Genomic DNA, 17,070 nt, shown 5'->3' on the forward strand with positions numbered 1-17,070 from the left:
CCGATCACTCGCCCCAATCAACCGACCCTATATATTTCTTATGCAAAAGCCATATTTGACAGGCTTCGGATCAATGGTATACATTACCTTGGCATTGGATTCCTCTAGCATTGGTTTTCATGCATGCCAAAAGAACATTTTTATGCCTTCTGTAATGACTTTCTCTCTCCTCTTGAAATCAATTAGAGTGGTCAAGTCTTCTTCTAGTTCATCAAAATCCATGGGTTCGATTTTCGAACCTCGGTCTCAACTTGGATGGTTGAATTGCCTTCTACTTGCACTTTGGGTTCACAGACTTGAAATAATGGGTTATTGGGTTAGGATTTTAGGGGATTTTACAGGAATGATGCTTTTAACACGAAAAAAATCATGAAAAGTCAGTTATGGTGCCTTATCAACACAAATAGATTTAATGGAAGCACAAAACTAATTCTGGATAAGAGTAAAAAATTCACCAAAGATTGTCATTATTACAAACATGTGGTGTGCAAGAAAGAAGACAACATGGACTAACCAAATTGGATATCTAAAGATTGTCATGCCAGTTATCAGTCCCAATCTAAAGGCCTAAAGTACGATCATGAATAACACAATGTTGTGAGACAAAATTAATAAAAAACATTTGTTGCCAAGTAAGCGAACTAACAGAGATGAAATTAAATTTAAAAGGAGCATGAAGAACATTGTATAATGTAAGAGCAAGAGAAAGAATGATCATGCTACTATGAGTAATAATAGCATTTTGTCCATTTGGCAATGAACCCCGAAGAATTTGAAACGGGTGTGTGAGAGTGAAACAGAGTGCAACAAACATGATGTGTAGCACCTATGTCTAATATCCAAGCATTAAAGGGTAGAGAAGGATAAAAAGAAGAGGACGAAAGAGATAAAGTACCAATAAATGCAAACGATGAAGGTTGGGAAGCGATAATGCTGAGGAAGTTGAAGAAGGAGAAGAGTCAACATTGAATTGAGAGTTGAGCAGGGTGATGATTTGGTGGCATTGGCTTGACGTCAAAGTAGAGGGAGGAGACACGAGTGAGGTGGGAGATGCAAGGTGAAAAGGGGAAATTGTTTATAGCAGTGGAGTTGATTTGGGGTTGGGTCAATTCCTTAGGTTTTGTCTTGTATCCTAGTGGGTACCCATGCAGTTCGTAGCATTTATCCACTATGTGACCTTGGATGCTACTATGGGTACAAAATGGACGGCAACCCTGTTTAGATTTAGGTTTAGGTTTAACAGTAGAGAAAAAGTTTGAAGGAGAAGGAGTAGGAGTAGGAGAGGCTAGTGGGTGAAATGATGCCATAGCTAATCGTCATTTGGCACTCCTCTAGGACAACAAGTGAAACACCTTGCTTATTGATGGAAGAGAATCCATGAGTAGCAGATGAGCACGAATGGGAGTATATGACACATTGAGGCCCAACAAAAATTTGAATGGCGCATTCCTGCTCTTGATATGAATTCCAAGTGCCCATCCCACATAATGACAAGTATGTGCAGTTTAATACTCCTTCAATTCATCCCAAAGTATTTTCAGCCGTGTGTAGTAGGAGTTAACATCTAAAGCACCTTGATGAAGAGAGGAGATTCGACTCTTGAGTTGGGAAATGAGAGGACAATTTGATTGGAGAAAACAATCCTTAAGATTTGCCCAGATGCCATATGTAGTTGGACTATAAAGCAAGCTATTGGCAATTTTGTGAGAGACAAAATTCAAGATCTAGGAAATCACCATGTTGTCACATGAAGCCAAGAACTATAGAGAAGATCATCAAGGGATGGTTGGATGGTGCTGCCATCAACAAACGAAAGTTTATTTTTTGGCGGTTAATGTTGTGAACATAGCTCTACTCTAGGTATTGTAATTAGGGTCAGTAAGAGGATGAGTGATAAAAGTGAGGCATGGATGATCCCCATTGTGTAGATATTAAGGATTGCTCTTATCTTCAGAGAGAATTGAAGTGGAAAGTCCAGTGACACGTCTAGTTATGGACGTATTGCTTTGATTACCTTTGCTTCAAATCATTTCCATATTATTTCATCCTCTCATTTGAATTCTTTCCATTCATCATTCCTTCCACTTGAATTCTTTCCATACCATCTCATCCTTCCATTTCATTAACATCCTAATTTGGCTTGATTGGTTTCTCTATTAAATCATTTCCATGTATTGTATTTTCAAACAAACATTTCCATGTTTTATATCTTTCTTTTATTGTTTATAATTATAACATCATGGAATTTATGTTGCCTACATATTTGAAGTTCTCTCATATGAAATCATTCAACCATTTTTTCTATTGAAGTTGTTTCTTAATATAAAGCTCATATAGAAAAGGATGGTGACATACCAAAACATCCAGCATTCCAGCTCATCCGGCACACCTATATTAGTAATATTCTCCACCCCTCCTCTAATACAAAATCACCGGCTACAAAAAAAAGAAAAGAAAAGAAAATTGTTTTCCAACCTCAAGACATCCTCCGAAATCAATATCACTAGAAGCACACATAGACTTAGAGGGGCTTCAAATTAATTGGAACACATTGTTTCGGCTTAAGGGTAAGAACATTGACTGGTGCATGCCGATAATTTTTCAAAATCGTGAAGCTAAATTGCGCTACCAGCATTGACAATATGATCTTAGCTTCTATCATTGCGAATGATTGACCAATACAATTCCTAGGCCCCATTGCGAATGGCATGAAAGTCCACCCTATGGAGACTTGCCTGCAAATCTCTCCAGGTTGAATTCATTTACATCTTTGCCCCATAAGTCTTCATTGTGATGGATTGCAAGCACTTGAATTCAAATTGAAAGTCCCTTTGGTATATGAAGGTCACCCAACTTGATATCCTGAAAGGCTATTCGAGGGAGAAGGGAGATAGGTGGATATAACCTGAGGGACTCATTAATCACCATGTTCAACATACTGAGCCTAGAGAGTTGTTCACTTTAGGCGTGATAAGTATTACTTTTCATCTTTTCCCTAATTGTCTCTAATTTGAATTATTTCCATATTATTTGCTAATTTCATTTGAATTCTTTCCATACTATCTCATTCTTCAATTTCATCAATATCCTAATTTGGCTTGGTTGATTTCTCTATTAAATCATTTCTATGTTTTATATCTTTCTTTTATTGTTTATAGTTATAACAATATGGGATTTATGCTGCCTAAATATTTGAAGTTCTTTCATATGAAATCATTCAACCATTTTTCCTATTGAGGTTGTCACTTAATATAAAGCTCATATTCGACCTTCCTAAGAGCCTACAAGAACTTCGAGGGTGCTCGCAGAGGGACACAGCTGTTGAGAGATGAGAAACCCATCTCGAAGTTAACACACTTGCAGACATGGGCCATGGTGTAAAACAATGGTGCTTTCTTAGGAAATGAAAAAAATATTGTGCTTTTGTAGTGATTCTTATTGTGTGTTCGCGTATTGAAACTTCTTTTTTTTTTTTTTTTTGTAAACGTATTGAAACTTCCAAATGAAATATATTTATGTCTCTGGGAAATATGTATGAAGTTATGATAATATTCCAACAGAACCACCAGCACCTTAGCACGGATGTCACATGCGGAGGTGAAGATTGAGCGGTGTGCACTGTGCAGTGAGAGAGGAGCTTCTACGCTGTAATTCTGCTTTTTCTTTCGTCAATAATTTGTTTCAAAATCTCAAAACTAAAGCGCGGTTCTTCGACATGCTTATAATAATTAAAGCCCACCGAAATACTTTATAGATATTTCTGTTCCTCTCTCTGTTTTTGCCCCCATCCCTGTCTTCCATGTCCCACTCCCCATCGCTTTCTCAGTTTTTCTTTCGCTGCAACCAAAGAAAAGAAACCTCTGTGTTCAGACTCTCTAGAGAACTGGAATTTGAACTTCTAGGTTGAGTTTGTTTTAGCTGAGGAGATAAAGATAACCAACAGCCTACTTAACCTTTCTCACCTCTCTCATTATCTGCATTTTTCTCCAAAAGATACCATCTGCCTCTGGTTTTGTTTCAACTTCCCAAAAATGGAAGATCAATCCCCTCTCTCTGTCCAACAAACCCTGCAAGAAAAACCAGAAGCCTCACCACAGCCCTTCAAGAAAAGCTTTGTTGCTTCGTTAATGGAGGCTGCTACTCTTCGATCTCCCTCTTTCAAGGAAGACACATATTTTGTTTCTTACCTTAAAGCTTCAGAGAAGAAAGCCTTACGTGAGCTCAAAGACAAGCTCTCTGCTTCTCATTCGTCTGAATCCATGTGGGGTATTCCACTCTTGGGTGGAGATGAAAGAGCAGATGTGATTCTGTTAAAGTTTCTCAGGGCGAGAGATTTCAGAGTTGTGGACTCGTTTGCGATGATAGAGAAATGCTTGGCTTGGAGAAAAGAGTTCGAAGCTGAACACATTGTTGAGGAGGACTTGGGTTTCAAGGAGCTCGAAGGAGTTGTTGCCTACATGAATGCCTACGACAGAGATGGTCATCCCGTCTGCTATAATGCTTATGGGGTCTTCAAAGACAAGGATATGTATGAGAGGATCTTTGGAGACGAAGAGAAGCTGAAAAGGTTTCTCAGGTGGAGAGTTCAAGTACTTGAAAGAGGTATAAAGCTTCTCCATTTCAAGCCTGGTGGTGTTAACTCGTTGATCCAGGTTACTGACCTTAAGGACATGCCTAAGAGGGAGCTCAGGGTCGCCTCAAACCAGATTCTCTCTCTGTTTCAAGATAATTATCCCGAAATGGTGGCTCGGAAGGTAATCTTACTGAATATTTGGCAATAGCTTCTGGTTTTTCATGCTCTGTTTCCTCCTATTGATTTCTGAATGTGGGTTTTCATGATGCTGCTTCAGATTTTCATCAATGTTCCTTGGTACTTCACTATGTTGTACTCAATGTTTAGTCCTTTCCTTACGCAACGAACTAAGAGCAAGTTTGTGATCGCTAAAGAAGGGAATGTTGCAGAGACCCTCTTCAAGTGAGTCTAAATATCTAACAATTCCATCAAAGCTCCTCTCTCTCACAGTATCAAAGCTTCCTTTTTGTCAAATCTTAAGTGGGTAGCTGCACTTTTCTCTGTTGTGGTTGTTATTCTGAAAAATATGTTAATGGGTGCAACATTTTTTCGAACATCTTTAGGTATCTGACGAATTTTCGTTACAGATCTCTGGTCTCTCTTTTCATTATGTTCCATTTTATCCTCATCGGCTTAAATGGCATTTAAGTTCCCAGATGCAGTTTCCTTTTCATCCTTGGTTGTTCTCCACCTGCTCTAACTGATAGGGGTGAAACTTTCTTCTTTGCTGTATGAAATTAACTTTTTGTCTATCTTCACATAGGTTTGTTAGGCCTGAGAACGTTCCAGTTCAATATGGTGGGCTGAGTCGGTCTGGAGATTCGCAGAACGGGCCTCCCAAACCAGCTTCTGAATTTACTGTGAAGGGAGGAGAGAAAGTTAATTTGGAGATAGAGGGCATCGAGGTATAAACTTCGAGATGATTTTAATGGTGGTGTTTTCATTTCAACTGTGCTGGATAGTGATGTTTTTCTGATAGCTTTGTTTGGTAGGAGCAGCCACCATAGATCGATCTTTCTGTCTTGTTTTAATTGAAATTAACTTGGTTGGTAGGGTGGTGCAACAATTACCTGGGAGATAGTGGTTGGAGGATGGGATTTGGAGTACAGTGCAGAATTCGTGCCAAGTGTGGAAGGAAGCTACACCATCGCCATTCAGAAGCCCAGAAAGATTGCAGCAACAGAAGAACCTGTCAACTCTTCTTTCACACCGAAGGAACCTGGGAAAATGGTGCTCTCCATCGATAACACTTCTTCTCGGAGGAAGAAGGTTGCAGCTTACCGCTACTTCGTTCGCAAACCCAGCTGCATTGTGGTGGTCTAAGTTAAAATTTTTCTAAAGCTAATAATAATATTACTAAGATAGAAGCTTCTAATCCGTGTTTGGGATCTGGCTTAAAGTCTGATTTCTGCCTTGATTACGAAGGTAATGAGAGAACATTTGAGTCAGGCATTTAATCAAACAGCTTTAGGCCTATGGCTTTGTTTCGACTGAATAGCTAATTTCTGTGTAAAGATGATGAAGATGGGTGAAGGAGAAACTGGGTTCTTGTTTAATTATAGAAGAAGCTGTTTACTTTTGTAATTTGGTTTCTCTACTTTTCTGGGTTGGAATGGAAATTTGAAATTGCAAACGCTTGTTTCTTGTGTGTTGTGACTTGTCAGCCTGTGGTCACGGCTGATAGCGTGAGCGGTGGTTGCAATGCGTGAGTTGTCGATTCATGTGAATGCCATTCGGCCAATTCTAGACTTGTGTGTTACCATTTTTTTTGGTAGAGATAAGCTTTGTCATTGAAGCTTTATATGGATGGTTATCTGGTAACAGGGAGGATTGTATATTATGTTTTGGATTCATGTATGGATTTGATGGAGACGTATCACCGCATTGATTTTGCTTTTGGACTTTCGCGCTCCCTGTGGCTGGATTTGAAGAGGCAATAGTTCCTTTTGCTTTAAGAAGGTCTGTCGTGAATTTGGGAAAAGATTGGTACTAATTGCGGAATATTAAAAAGAAAAAGACTTAGAGAGACAAGGAAAGAGATCAAATAGATAAAGAGAGGTGGGGTTTATGAGTCTAATGTCTTATTCTAGTGAGAGTAGAAGCCTCTTAATTAACTCTTCCACTAAATATTTCGGAGGTTTTGAAAATTCACTTCAAAATATTGATGAAGTAGTAAATCATATATGTTCAGAAGTGACCTCTCTTTTGAATTTGTGACATAAAAATGTGAGAGGATTTATAATCCTCTACGCGAATTGAGGATCTAAGTTATTCTCTACCTGTGAGGGTGGAAAACCCCAATTTGGGGTTGGGTGCCTTGGAGGTGCTGAGTTGTGTTGGGTCCCAATTCCTTAATAGAATAGAAATCAGGTGCAGACTTTTCTAGGGAATCTCTTTGCTTTGTTCCCATGTAGGCCCTTAAACTTTAGGGTGTCCCCACTCTTTAGCCCCATGAGATAACTCTAATTGGACCATGCTCCATGCCTTGGCAGGCTGTAGTTGAAGTGGAACTAAAGTAAAGGTAGGGTGGGCTGTCTTTTGCTACTCTTTCAAAACCTTATTTCTTTACTCACAATCTAGGGTTTTGTTTCAAATCTGATAAAATGTGAACAATGTGTTGATTTTTTTGTGAATTTTGAGATATTTTAAATATGAGTAGTAGTTTTATATTGAGAGGGTGTCGGGGTGGGCTTGTACCAGTAGTTTTATATTAAGGAAAATGAGATAATAAGAATTTTTCTCTCATGAAAAAGAAATAGATAGACTCATAGAACTAGTAACATAAACTTATATTCTTCTTAGGATAATTACTATTGACCCCCTGTACTTTGATTTTATTACTACTGTATCCCTTGTACTTTTCAAAATTACTAATCTAACCTTCAACTTTGTCTATAATTACTATTGCCCCCTTACCGTTAAGTTCTGTTAGTTTACTAATGATGTTGCATCTTTATATTTTCTCAAAAATCCCAAAATACCCTTATACTTATCTCTTTACTAATTTATCTTTTTGTCAAGTTACAGTAGTACCCTTAATTAACTGTGGACAAAAAAATAACTATAATCCATTTTATTCTTAAAAAAAAAAATCACCAAATAAAGAAAGAATGATTAAATAAAACTCAAATAGAAACTGAAGAGGAAGAAAAATCGAATTCAATTCAAATTGGAAACTAAATATCACCTAAAATATTTTCAAAATAAATGAAGTTTAGTGAAGATGGGAAACCAAATTGGATTTGGATTTTGCCCATTTATTTAATTCAAAATAAATGAAGTTTAGTGAAGATGGGAAACCAAATCGGATTTGGATTTTGCCCATTCCATTAATTCAAAATAAATGAAGTTCAGGGTAAAATTGACATTTAATCTGATTTTTATAAATGGGGCATCTCGTCTTTTGATTTCTTAATTTTAATGAAAGGCAAATTAGACATTACATATTCAAACTTAACGGCTACTTAACACCGTTATAAGGAAGAGGGGCAATAGTAATTTCGTAAAGAACAATGTTTTATTAGTAATAAAATCAAACTACAGGGGGACAAGAGTAATTATCTATTTTTCTTACTGTTAAATATGTAATACAAATGAGGGATAAGAGAGAAAGTTAAAGGAGCTGCTGGGGTAGTTGAGTGTCAGTGTTTTTAGAGAGAAAAAATATAAAATTGTTTTGGTTTTCGCGAGCATTCGGAAATATTAATCTCTATTAGTATCCATAAAATGATACATTTTCGAAGAACCGTATATTCTTATTGCTAATTAACTATTCGCTCAAAAAGGAATGAGTTTCTCGTACATATCTTCTAGGATTCCATTGAATCTTAGCCACTTGCAATTTTAGAAAACCCTAGCTCGAACCATTAGATACCACGTGGACCTTGGCTATAGCTTCCCAATGACAACCATGAGAATGAGATAAAAATCCCCACATGTGGGTCTTTCTTAATGAATGATTAATTTATTGAGCAAGTACAATTATGAACCATAATCTCACTTTTAACAACATGCACATATGATAGACACTGTGCAGAGTGGCAGAGGTGCACCAAAACAAAGTGAAGGTTCGTTCCTGGCTTCCTTAATTAACGCAAATCTGAGATTATAATTATAATTGTGGTGGGGACAATAAGCATGCTCCAACACAATAATTACCCATTTGCCTTTTACTTAGAGAATGCTAAATCCAGATTAGCTAGCCTTAACTAGCCACCAACCTGCAGCTTTAATATTCCTGTTTCTTTCTTTTCTTTTCTTTTCTTTTGCACCCCACACCAACTTTAAAGAAACAACGGGATTTAAGTAATCAGGTTAGGTACGATTGCTTTGACTGGATCTTATGGGGGAATCTAGACTCTTTTTGATCACCTGAATCGTGTTAAGATAAATATTAAAATTAAAGGTGAATTAAATTTGTCAATCCAGTGGGTCCCACTCTAATCCGTTAATCATGCGGTAAAGGACTTTGTTTTCTCGCGTTTTTTCATCACCTGTTTAGAAAAATGAGTCTCACGGTATCATTCATTTTGTCAGGGTGAAGGTCTTCCTAAATGTCTAGTGGAGGGATTCAAGGGAAGCACATATGCTACGTTTGTTTGTGGAATAAAGGTAGGGTGAGAAAATTCTTGAAAAATGTGTAAATTTTTTATTTTTTTCTTAAATCCCAAAATGCTATATTGTTTGGTTGCTTGGGGTGGGAAAGTGATAGATCTTGTCTGGTAATGTGGCAGTCCAATTTTCCCTTCTCAAGCCATTTTAAAGCCTCACATATTTGGTTGGACTTTGTCAAAAAGTTGAAAAAAGTAAAAAGTGGGACCCACCACTATCACTTTTCCACAAAACGTTCCATTTTCCTTTCCTTCTCCCTCATCCCACTACACATAGGACCTACATATTTTTTTTTCCTACCCTCACCTTTGCAAACAAACGCAACCATAGAGAATCCAGACTCTTTTTTTTGTCAAAAATCTAGACTCGTTAGAATGAGATAAACCATATTCTCTATGCTTGGATTCTCAAAGGTGAAAGTAGAGAACAACACTATTTTCATTCTCTTTACTACACATTTAGCAAGAAGTCCACCTTTAATTAATTCACCTTGTTAATACTTACAGGTAGGCTCTTCTCCTGAATGTGTTCACGAGAAATATAAAAATAGCAGAATTCTGCACCCATAGGAATCCATACTATTGGGTAATCTAATTCTCACGGTTGGAGATCACTTAGAAAAGAATCTCTCTCAAAATAATGGAGCTGTCACATGACAGGCCATTACATTGTTCATCCAATAAAAGCATAATAGTTTATCTAAGAAATTGCCAGCCATCGTATGGTATGAAATTTTTTTTGGGTAACAGGAGCTGCCCTTGATAATAAGAATAGTTACATAAATTTACGTTCTAAAATAAGTTTTCCCAGTAGTGTCATTTTGGACAATCTCTGCTAGCCATGAAAAGCAAAATGGGGACCAAGTCATACGGCCATGTTTGTCTCATCGGTTTCGGAAAACAGATTAAAAATTCTACTGCAAATGGTTCAGATTTAATTAACTCTAACATTTCTACTTAAAAGTACTACAATTCCATCTCGTAACTATCCTGTCGACCACGGCTCTAAATAACGAGTCCAGGTACTCTTCACCTGGCTTGTTTATACATTTATACATTTACACTCACATGAGTATGAGATTCACACTGCTCTGCCCTAACAAGTATTGAAATCATGAATGCCCTTATCCACACAGACTCCATTTTGTGCTACTACATTCTTCCTCCTGGTCCTTGACGACCTGCCACAATAAAGTTCATATTTTACTGAACGCTGTTCAATAATTAATTCACTACTGTATAAGTAAAGAGGACTGGGCTTGTGCTACTCTATCCTTGGGCCCTGGTCTTTAGATATAATACAATTGGGCCTAATCTCAATCAGGGCAATGGGTCTAGAAAGCTTTTCGGCCCAAAGTGAGATTTTACAGTTAAGCTTCCAAGTTCAAGCTATACACTCTTTTTTTTTTGTTTTTGGTAAAGCAGAATAAGGGAGAAACCTCTATAATAACCTACACCTAATTTATCAAACATCATAGGCCAAGAAGGGGGGGGGAGGAAAGGTGATTGTGAGGAAATCATCGTGAGATAAGGCAATCTCTTTTGCCAAAATATCTACCATATTTGCTTCACGATAGATATGGGTGAACGTGAGAGATGCAAATTGTAGCCTGAGTTCCTGGATGTCTGATATGATTGGAAATATCTTCCATGGCATTTTATGTGGATTCTGATTTAGAATGTAAACTAGTACTTGGTTGTCAATTTCCACTTCAAGCTACTGTAAATAAAAATCACAGGCCCACATCAAGACTTGATGCACTCCAAGAGCTTCAATAGTGAGAATGTCTTGAGAATCCGTCCTTCTACCAAAACAAAAGAGCTATATACTCTCTCACTTAATACTAGACTTTGTACAAGTGGAGTGAATTTTGAGTGTGTGACAATTCGGAGTATTAGGTCTTTCTCTCATCTTTAGGGGTTGAAATTACGAGTTGAGAGAGGGTGTATAAGGGTCATTTGATTTTGAATATGGGGTTGGATTTTTCTTGAAACTAAACACTATTTTACTATTTTTCTCTGATCTCATAGTGAAGATTATCTATTTACTCTCGTGGATGTAGAATGAATAGCTGAACCACATTTATTCTTGCCTTGTTAGTTTCCCACTTTCATAATGATTAAGGCCATAATCTCTTGACTGAAATCTGAGTAAGTATGAACCTAAGAGTTGGGCAAAGAAAACGAATTTAACTAGGTCATTAAACTTTTGTTTGGTGCCAAGAAAACCATACATGGTCTTTTACCTAACATGGTTGATTCTAATGTGTCAATTTGGTATGAAGATCAACCTTATTCAAAAAGAAGATTGTGTTCTCTTCATATACCTCCAACAAGTATTTAAGAGGAGGTTTATTCTAAGTATTTTATCAATGCTCAAGGGGAAAATTCCTTCTCTTAAATATATAGTAGAGGGACTGAGAGGCTGAGAGGAGGATCCAACTCCTAAAATTAGATATTGAAATTGAACCTTATATACATTAAGTCGTATTATCCAAAACAAATGTCTAAGATGTCAGATGTCGAGTACCGTATTCGTATTGATCAAGTGATTTTAAGAGATGTATCTTCACGTATCGAGTACCGTAGCATATCGGTCAGTATATTTTAGTATAAATCAATAGAGATGGATCAATATGTATTGGATTGTCTAGTGGCGTATTTAAACCTTGAATTCTCGAACCCGTTTAGAAATCGATACGGTCTAGAAAAGGGTTCGTATTATGGTATGGTACGGGACGAACAGTTGAGTTTGCTGAGTGTGCTGACAGGGTCATGCTATGCTGAGACTTTTCTGCTACACGCTTAACGCTTTGCATTTGACGTTGACAACACCAGTTGGAGAGATTCGAACCTCAAATTTCTGTGATTGCCATTGCTTTAGCTTCATGATTCGAGTTCGAGGCTTCAAAGTCGTATCCACATCCAATTCCAGGTTGCAGCCACGTCTGAATGCTTAGGTTCCTTATCCAGAACAAATGGAGATCTTGTACGAAAATGAGAAAAAGGAAAAAAATGGAGATCTCAATTAATTCAATTTGTCGCAACTGACGAAACAGAAATTCGAAATAAGCCACTGTTGGCTCTTGTGGCCATTACTCGTCATCGTCTCCTCTTTATTTGGTTGGTCTTCTCGTGAACTCCGAAGTGGAGTGCATGCTGTTCAGCCATGACGCTGCACTCTCACAAGCCCTTCGGTTACGAACAAGTAATCCCTTCTTCAAGCCACCGCCATTCTGGATTTATTCGGAACAATCGTGTTTCACGGGAATTCTGCTCCGTAAACCTAGATTTTGGTACGAATTCTTCCCACAGAGTTTTCCCCGTCTGTTGTTGTCGGAATCAATCAGAAAATGGTGAAAATTTGAGCTCAAATTCACGCACTTCTCATGGAAGGAGGCGAGATGTATTGGTCACGCCATTTCTCGCTATGGGAGCGTGTTTTATGCATTCTGTCGTTGCAAGAGCAGAAGAGAAGGCGCCGGAGAGTGTATCAACGCTGCCAGTTGCGACGGTGGATGAGAAGAAGAAGGAGGATGTGATAACATCTAGGGTTTATGATGCAACCGTTATGGGAGAGCCTTTGGCTGTTGGGAAAGATGGAAGTAGGGTTTGGGAAAAGCTTTTAAAGGCTCGTGTTGTTTATTTGGGTGAAGCTGAACATGTCCCTGTTCGTGACGACAAGGATCTTGAGCTTGAAATTGTAAAGAACTTACGGAGTAAGTGTCTAGAGCAGGAAAGACCCATCTCTCTGGCTCTAGAAGCTTTCCCATGCAATTTACAGGAGCAGCTTAATCAGTACATGGACAAAAGGTCTGTTCTTTCAGCTCGATACTATTCCTGAGATGACTAATTTGATAATCGTAATTCGTGCTTCATTATCCATTTAACAAAAAATTATAGGTCACATAGAAACAGCTTGCTCTTTGGGAAGGTTTTATTAATGGATACATGACACACCTGAAATTATCCAAGTCATAACTTCCCAAGAATTTCACTGATGGAAAGGTTTGCCCTTGTTGCCTACACTTAAATCAGATGATTGTAGCCTATTCAAACTGACAAAACGACCAAGAGTGTGAAGAAGAAAAATCAACTCCCATTGTCTTATGATCTTAGGTTGTTTAGAATATATAAACAAAACTACCCACTTTCAAATCTGCCGAGATTTGGATTTGTTTGCTGGGATATCTGTGAGCTGAAACTGTAATTTTTCCTAGCCTTGTCGATGCAGATGAACATATTCCTGAAGATCCTGATTCCAATGCCAAGTTGCAGTGTAAATTCGTCTGCTTCACAGCCAAAAGGAAGAAAAAGTAGGATGATACAGATCATTGCTCAAATGGCAATAACTGAATACAATGAAAACTAGCACTAAGGATCTGCAGGGGTAACTGACATTAATTAGTAACGGAACAATTTTATTAGTTCTCCAATTTGAAGGGAAAAATTTTCAAGGTTAAGAAGCCATCACTCAGCATTGAACTACCATCAATTACTTGGACATCCCAAAACCCTTATTTCAGACGTCCTTGAACTGAACTCCCTGTAAGACTCTAGCTTTCAATTTAAGATTTTTGTTGAAATTATTTATGGGCAGAAATTTTTATAGCTCTTCCAGACTACCACTTACAGTCATAGGTAAGATCCTCTTTGTTGGCTCCATGGATATCCTATCTGAAACAAAGAAATGCCCAAAAATAAACCTTTTACGTGTCCATTTCTTTTCTTGGCGAAGACCTATATGGTTATGTGTTTCTTTTCAACCTCTTTACTTTTCTTTCTTTTATTTTGAAGTCAATGCATAATGGCAGGATTGATAATGAAACTTTGAAGTCTTACACCTCACATTGGCCACCTCAGCGCTGGCAGGAGTATGAACCTCTTTTGAATTACTGTCTAGATAATGGAGTTCGACTTGTTGCTTGTGGTACTCCACTTGAGGTAATACTGATAACCTGTAAGCTTTGTATGCTCTTCTTATTCTTCTTCTTGGAAACATGGATCTAGATCAGTTTTTCTCATAGGTTTATCTGCTGAAGTTAGGGCATGCGTTTATTTCCTATAATGAGGTAATTTATTAGATGTTTTTGTTGAACACTAAAAGCAATTAAAAGTGTCATTCATTGACTGTCAGTTGGCTTGCCAATAGGTTTGTATCACCCTTGTGATGGTTCTACTGGGACTAGTGACTTGTTGACAAAGTGTCTGGCTAAGATCATTGGACTTCCAGATTATTTGAACTGCACAATCCAACTAATTGATTTATTGATGTTCTACATTGAAATAAACTAGTACAAAACACCACGTGCAGATGCACGTAGGTTTTTTCTGTTTGTTTTCTAATTATAGTTTAAACATTTTGGCCAAAAAAATATAGGATGTTTTGGTCTATTTTTTATTTATTTATTCTTTTTCTATATATTTATTTATTAATTATTATTATTATTATTATTATTATTATTATTATTATTATTATTATTATTATTATTATTATTATTATTATTATTATTATTTTTGGGGTGGGGGGTAGACGGTGCTTCATCCACTTCCACAAAAAGGAAAACCATCTGAGTTATGTAACTTAGTAACCAATGTACGGTAATAGGATAGTCAGTCCTACTTGGCTAGGAGAATGTCTTCCTAGTTAAAGAGTTAGCACCAATGTTATTCTCCCTTGGAGAAAAAGAAAATGAACCAGATTAGAGCTTATTCCTAAGATAATTGATGTCCTCAACCACACTTCAAATAACAATAGGGATATCCACCTGAATATTAATGGCTTTTACAAGGGATATGCAATCAGATTTTATACCAATCATCTAAAAACCACTGACCTAGCAGTCTAGCTTTCCTTGCCTCGACGCCATTGCTTCTCCTTCAATAGCATAATGAAACTCAGATATTCCTTTCTGTTGGTAAAAACTCAGATATTCCCTCCTGTCTTAAAGCTCGTCAAGATGTTTTTATATGATTCAGTTGCACCAACAGACTGAATCAGTCCTTGCATTCTTTGACACCTATGAATTCCCCAAACCCCAATCTCAGAGGTTGGTATCATTTACCAAACGCTTCTATTTGCTAATCCTGTCAATCCCTTACAATTTAATTTTGAATTTTTCTCAAGCTTGGGGAATTCAGGTTCCAATCTTGCAAATGTTTTCTACAGAAACCCAAGCATTATGGTTAGTAGTTTGGAAGACCATGCCTTCCCTTGTGTCAATTTTCTTAAGAATTTTATTTAAAGAGATGAAGATATGGCTGTCATTATGTATCTCTTGAGATTTCTGAAGAGGGGTTCCTAAGTTAATGTGTTCATTCATTGAAATCTTGCACGAACATGTCTTACCTGATTCCATTATTAGCTAATATTAAATCGACCCAGTTGTTAACTTGGAAAACAAGCCGGCTTAAGGGGAACCTACTACAAACCAAGCAAATGGGGTTAGAAACCTCAAGTTCCAAGCATTGCACGGATGGAAAAACTTACTTGCATGGGAAGCAAAATGGAGGTTATTAAGAGTTTTGGATGGTTGGAAAATGAGATTCTCCCTCTGTTCAAAAAGCAACTTGGTTATTTGGCTCGCTATAAGAATATATTATCAGGATCCATATGAACAAATTGGATTGGACAACTCTGGAAATTATCGAGAATTCGGAACTTCTACACCAAGCTTGGAGAGGGGTGCAGGGGGAATTCCGGCACTCAGATCTATTACTGCATTTTGGGGTTTTAAAGAAATATTTAACAGCAGATGTACCATTTACATGAGCAAGTTAATGGAAGGAAGAGATTTCTGACCTTGGCTAAGGTAAGAGGAGGTGCAACTGTCATTTTCCAACTAAGAGGGGGCCTAAGTGTCATTCGATCAACTAAGGAGGAGGTCAGGTAACTGCCATTTGTCCAAATCTGAATGAGTTCTTTTTAGTGATAATCAGTTTTTGATCTAACCCAAACCAATAAATAAATGAATAAAATAAAATTTAGGGGGTGCAAAGTTTGAATGCACCCTTCCAAAATAAGCACCCTTCAATAGCCAACCATTCAAACTTTCCACCCGCTCGTACCTACCCCTTTGTGGACAATAGTCCTGGCAAAAATGAGCGGTATCACATAAGAAGATTAAAATTAAATAAATTATCATTAACAAATATCTCAATGCAGGGCAATAATTTCCTCTAAGTTACAGATCCTTACTCAGAAATAAAATTAAGGGAGGGGGGAGGGTGAAATCATATGGCACTTCCCCAAAAGCACACCTTGATGAGAGTGAATATATGTAGAAGTCCTTGACTCCACCATGCTAGAGGTTTAAAGCAGCTTGAATAGAAACATGGAAACCCTCCTTAATATGTACATTTGAGATATGAAGAGATCACAGTGAAAAACAAAAATTAACAAATTAAGCACACTGGCATTTTTCCTGTTGGGTTGCTACAAGTGAGATCTCCAATGGGTTCAAGTAAAATGCTGCTCCTGGTTCATTGATTAAGACCTGGTCAAGCTAGTAAGTTATTGGGGATCGACCAAGTGCAGGACATAGATGCAGAATTACAGTGGATGGGTAAGGATGTGGATACATGAATGACATCGAACCCGACATTCTTATTTTTTACCTAAACAACTGCAACAGTATATGTTAAAAGTTTAAAAACATATACTAAAAAGGAAAAAAGAATATACTATGTTCTAAATGAAAAGTCACAATTAATCAAAATCCTTAACCAAAAGAGTAGACTTACCTGTTTCTCAAAATCTACCTTCGATCTAGGATTTCGGGTGACAAATACTTGTTCAGTAACAGGCGGGCAGATTTTCCCAATCCTGTGTTATTAGTTGGAACATGGCACCAACCAAGAACATGTCCCAATGATTCAGCAACTGTC

The 17,070-nt window shown here is 37.4% G+C and overlaps 2 protein-coding genes across 2 annotated transcripts in view; both read left to right on the forward strand.

Annotated features, from left to right (window-relative positions):
• Positions 1–3,781: 3,781 nt before the first annotated feature.
• LOC149024058 (SEC14 cytosolic factor family protein / phosphoglyceride transfer family protein) lies at positions 3,782–6,589 on the forward strand. The gene is made up of 4 exons (XM_089144432.1): positions 3,782–4,754; positions 4,851–4,975; positions 5,337–5,478; positions 5,627–6,589. Exons 1-4 carry the CDS (start codon positions 4,032–4,034, stop codon positions 5,894–5,896), a joined length of 1,260 nt encoding a protein of 419 aa, XP_089000558.1. The 5' UTR covers positions 3,782–4,031; the 3' UTR covers positions 5,897–6,589.
• Positions 6,590–12,025: 5,436 nt separating this feature from the next.
• Positions 12,026–17,070, forward strand: part of LOC149024059 (protein RETICULATA-RELATED 5, chloroplastic-like) — a 28,566-nt gene continuing 23,521 nt past the window's right edge. The window contains exons 1-2 of the mRNA XM_089144433.1: positions 12,026–12,996; positions 13,998–14,127. Of these exons, the coding sequence (XP_089000559.1) occupies positions 12,353–12,996; positions 13,998–14,127 (774 nt within the window). The 5' untranslated portion in view covers positions 12,026–12,352. The remainder of the gene's footprint in view (positions 12,997–13,997; positions 14,128–17,070) is intronic.

The sequence above is a fragment of the Hakea prostrata genome, chromosome 2 (assembly GCF_041222555.1).
Source record: "Hakea prostrata isolate BN-2017 chromosome 2, UWA_Hpros_2, whole genome shotgun sequence".
Classification (NCBI taxonomy): domain Eukaryota; kingdom Viridiplantae; phylum Streptophyta; class Magnoliopsida; order Proteales; family Proteaceae; genus Hakea; species Hakea prostrata.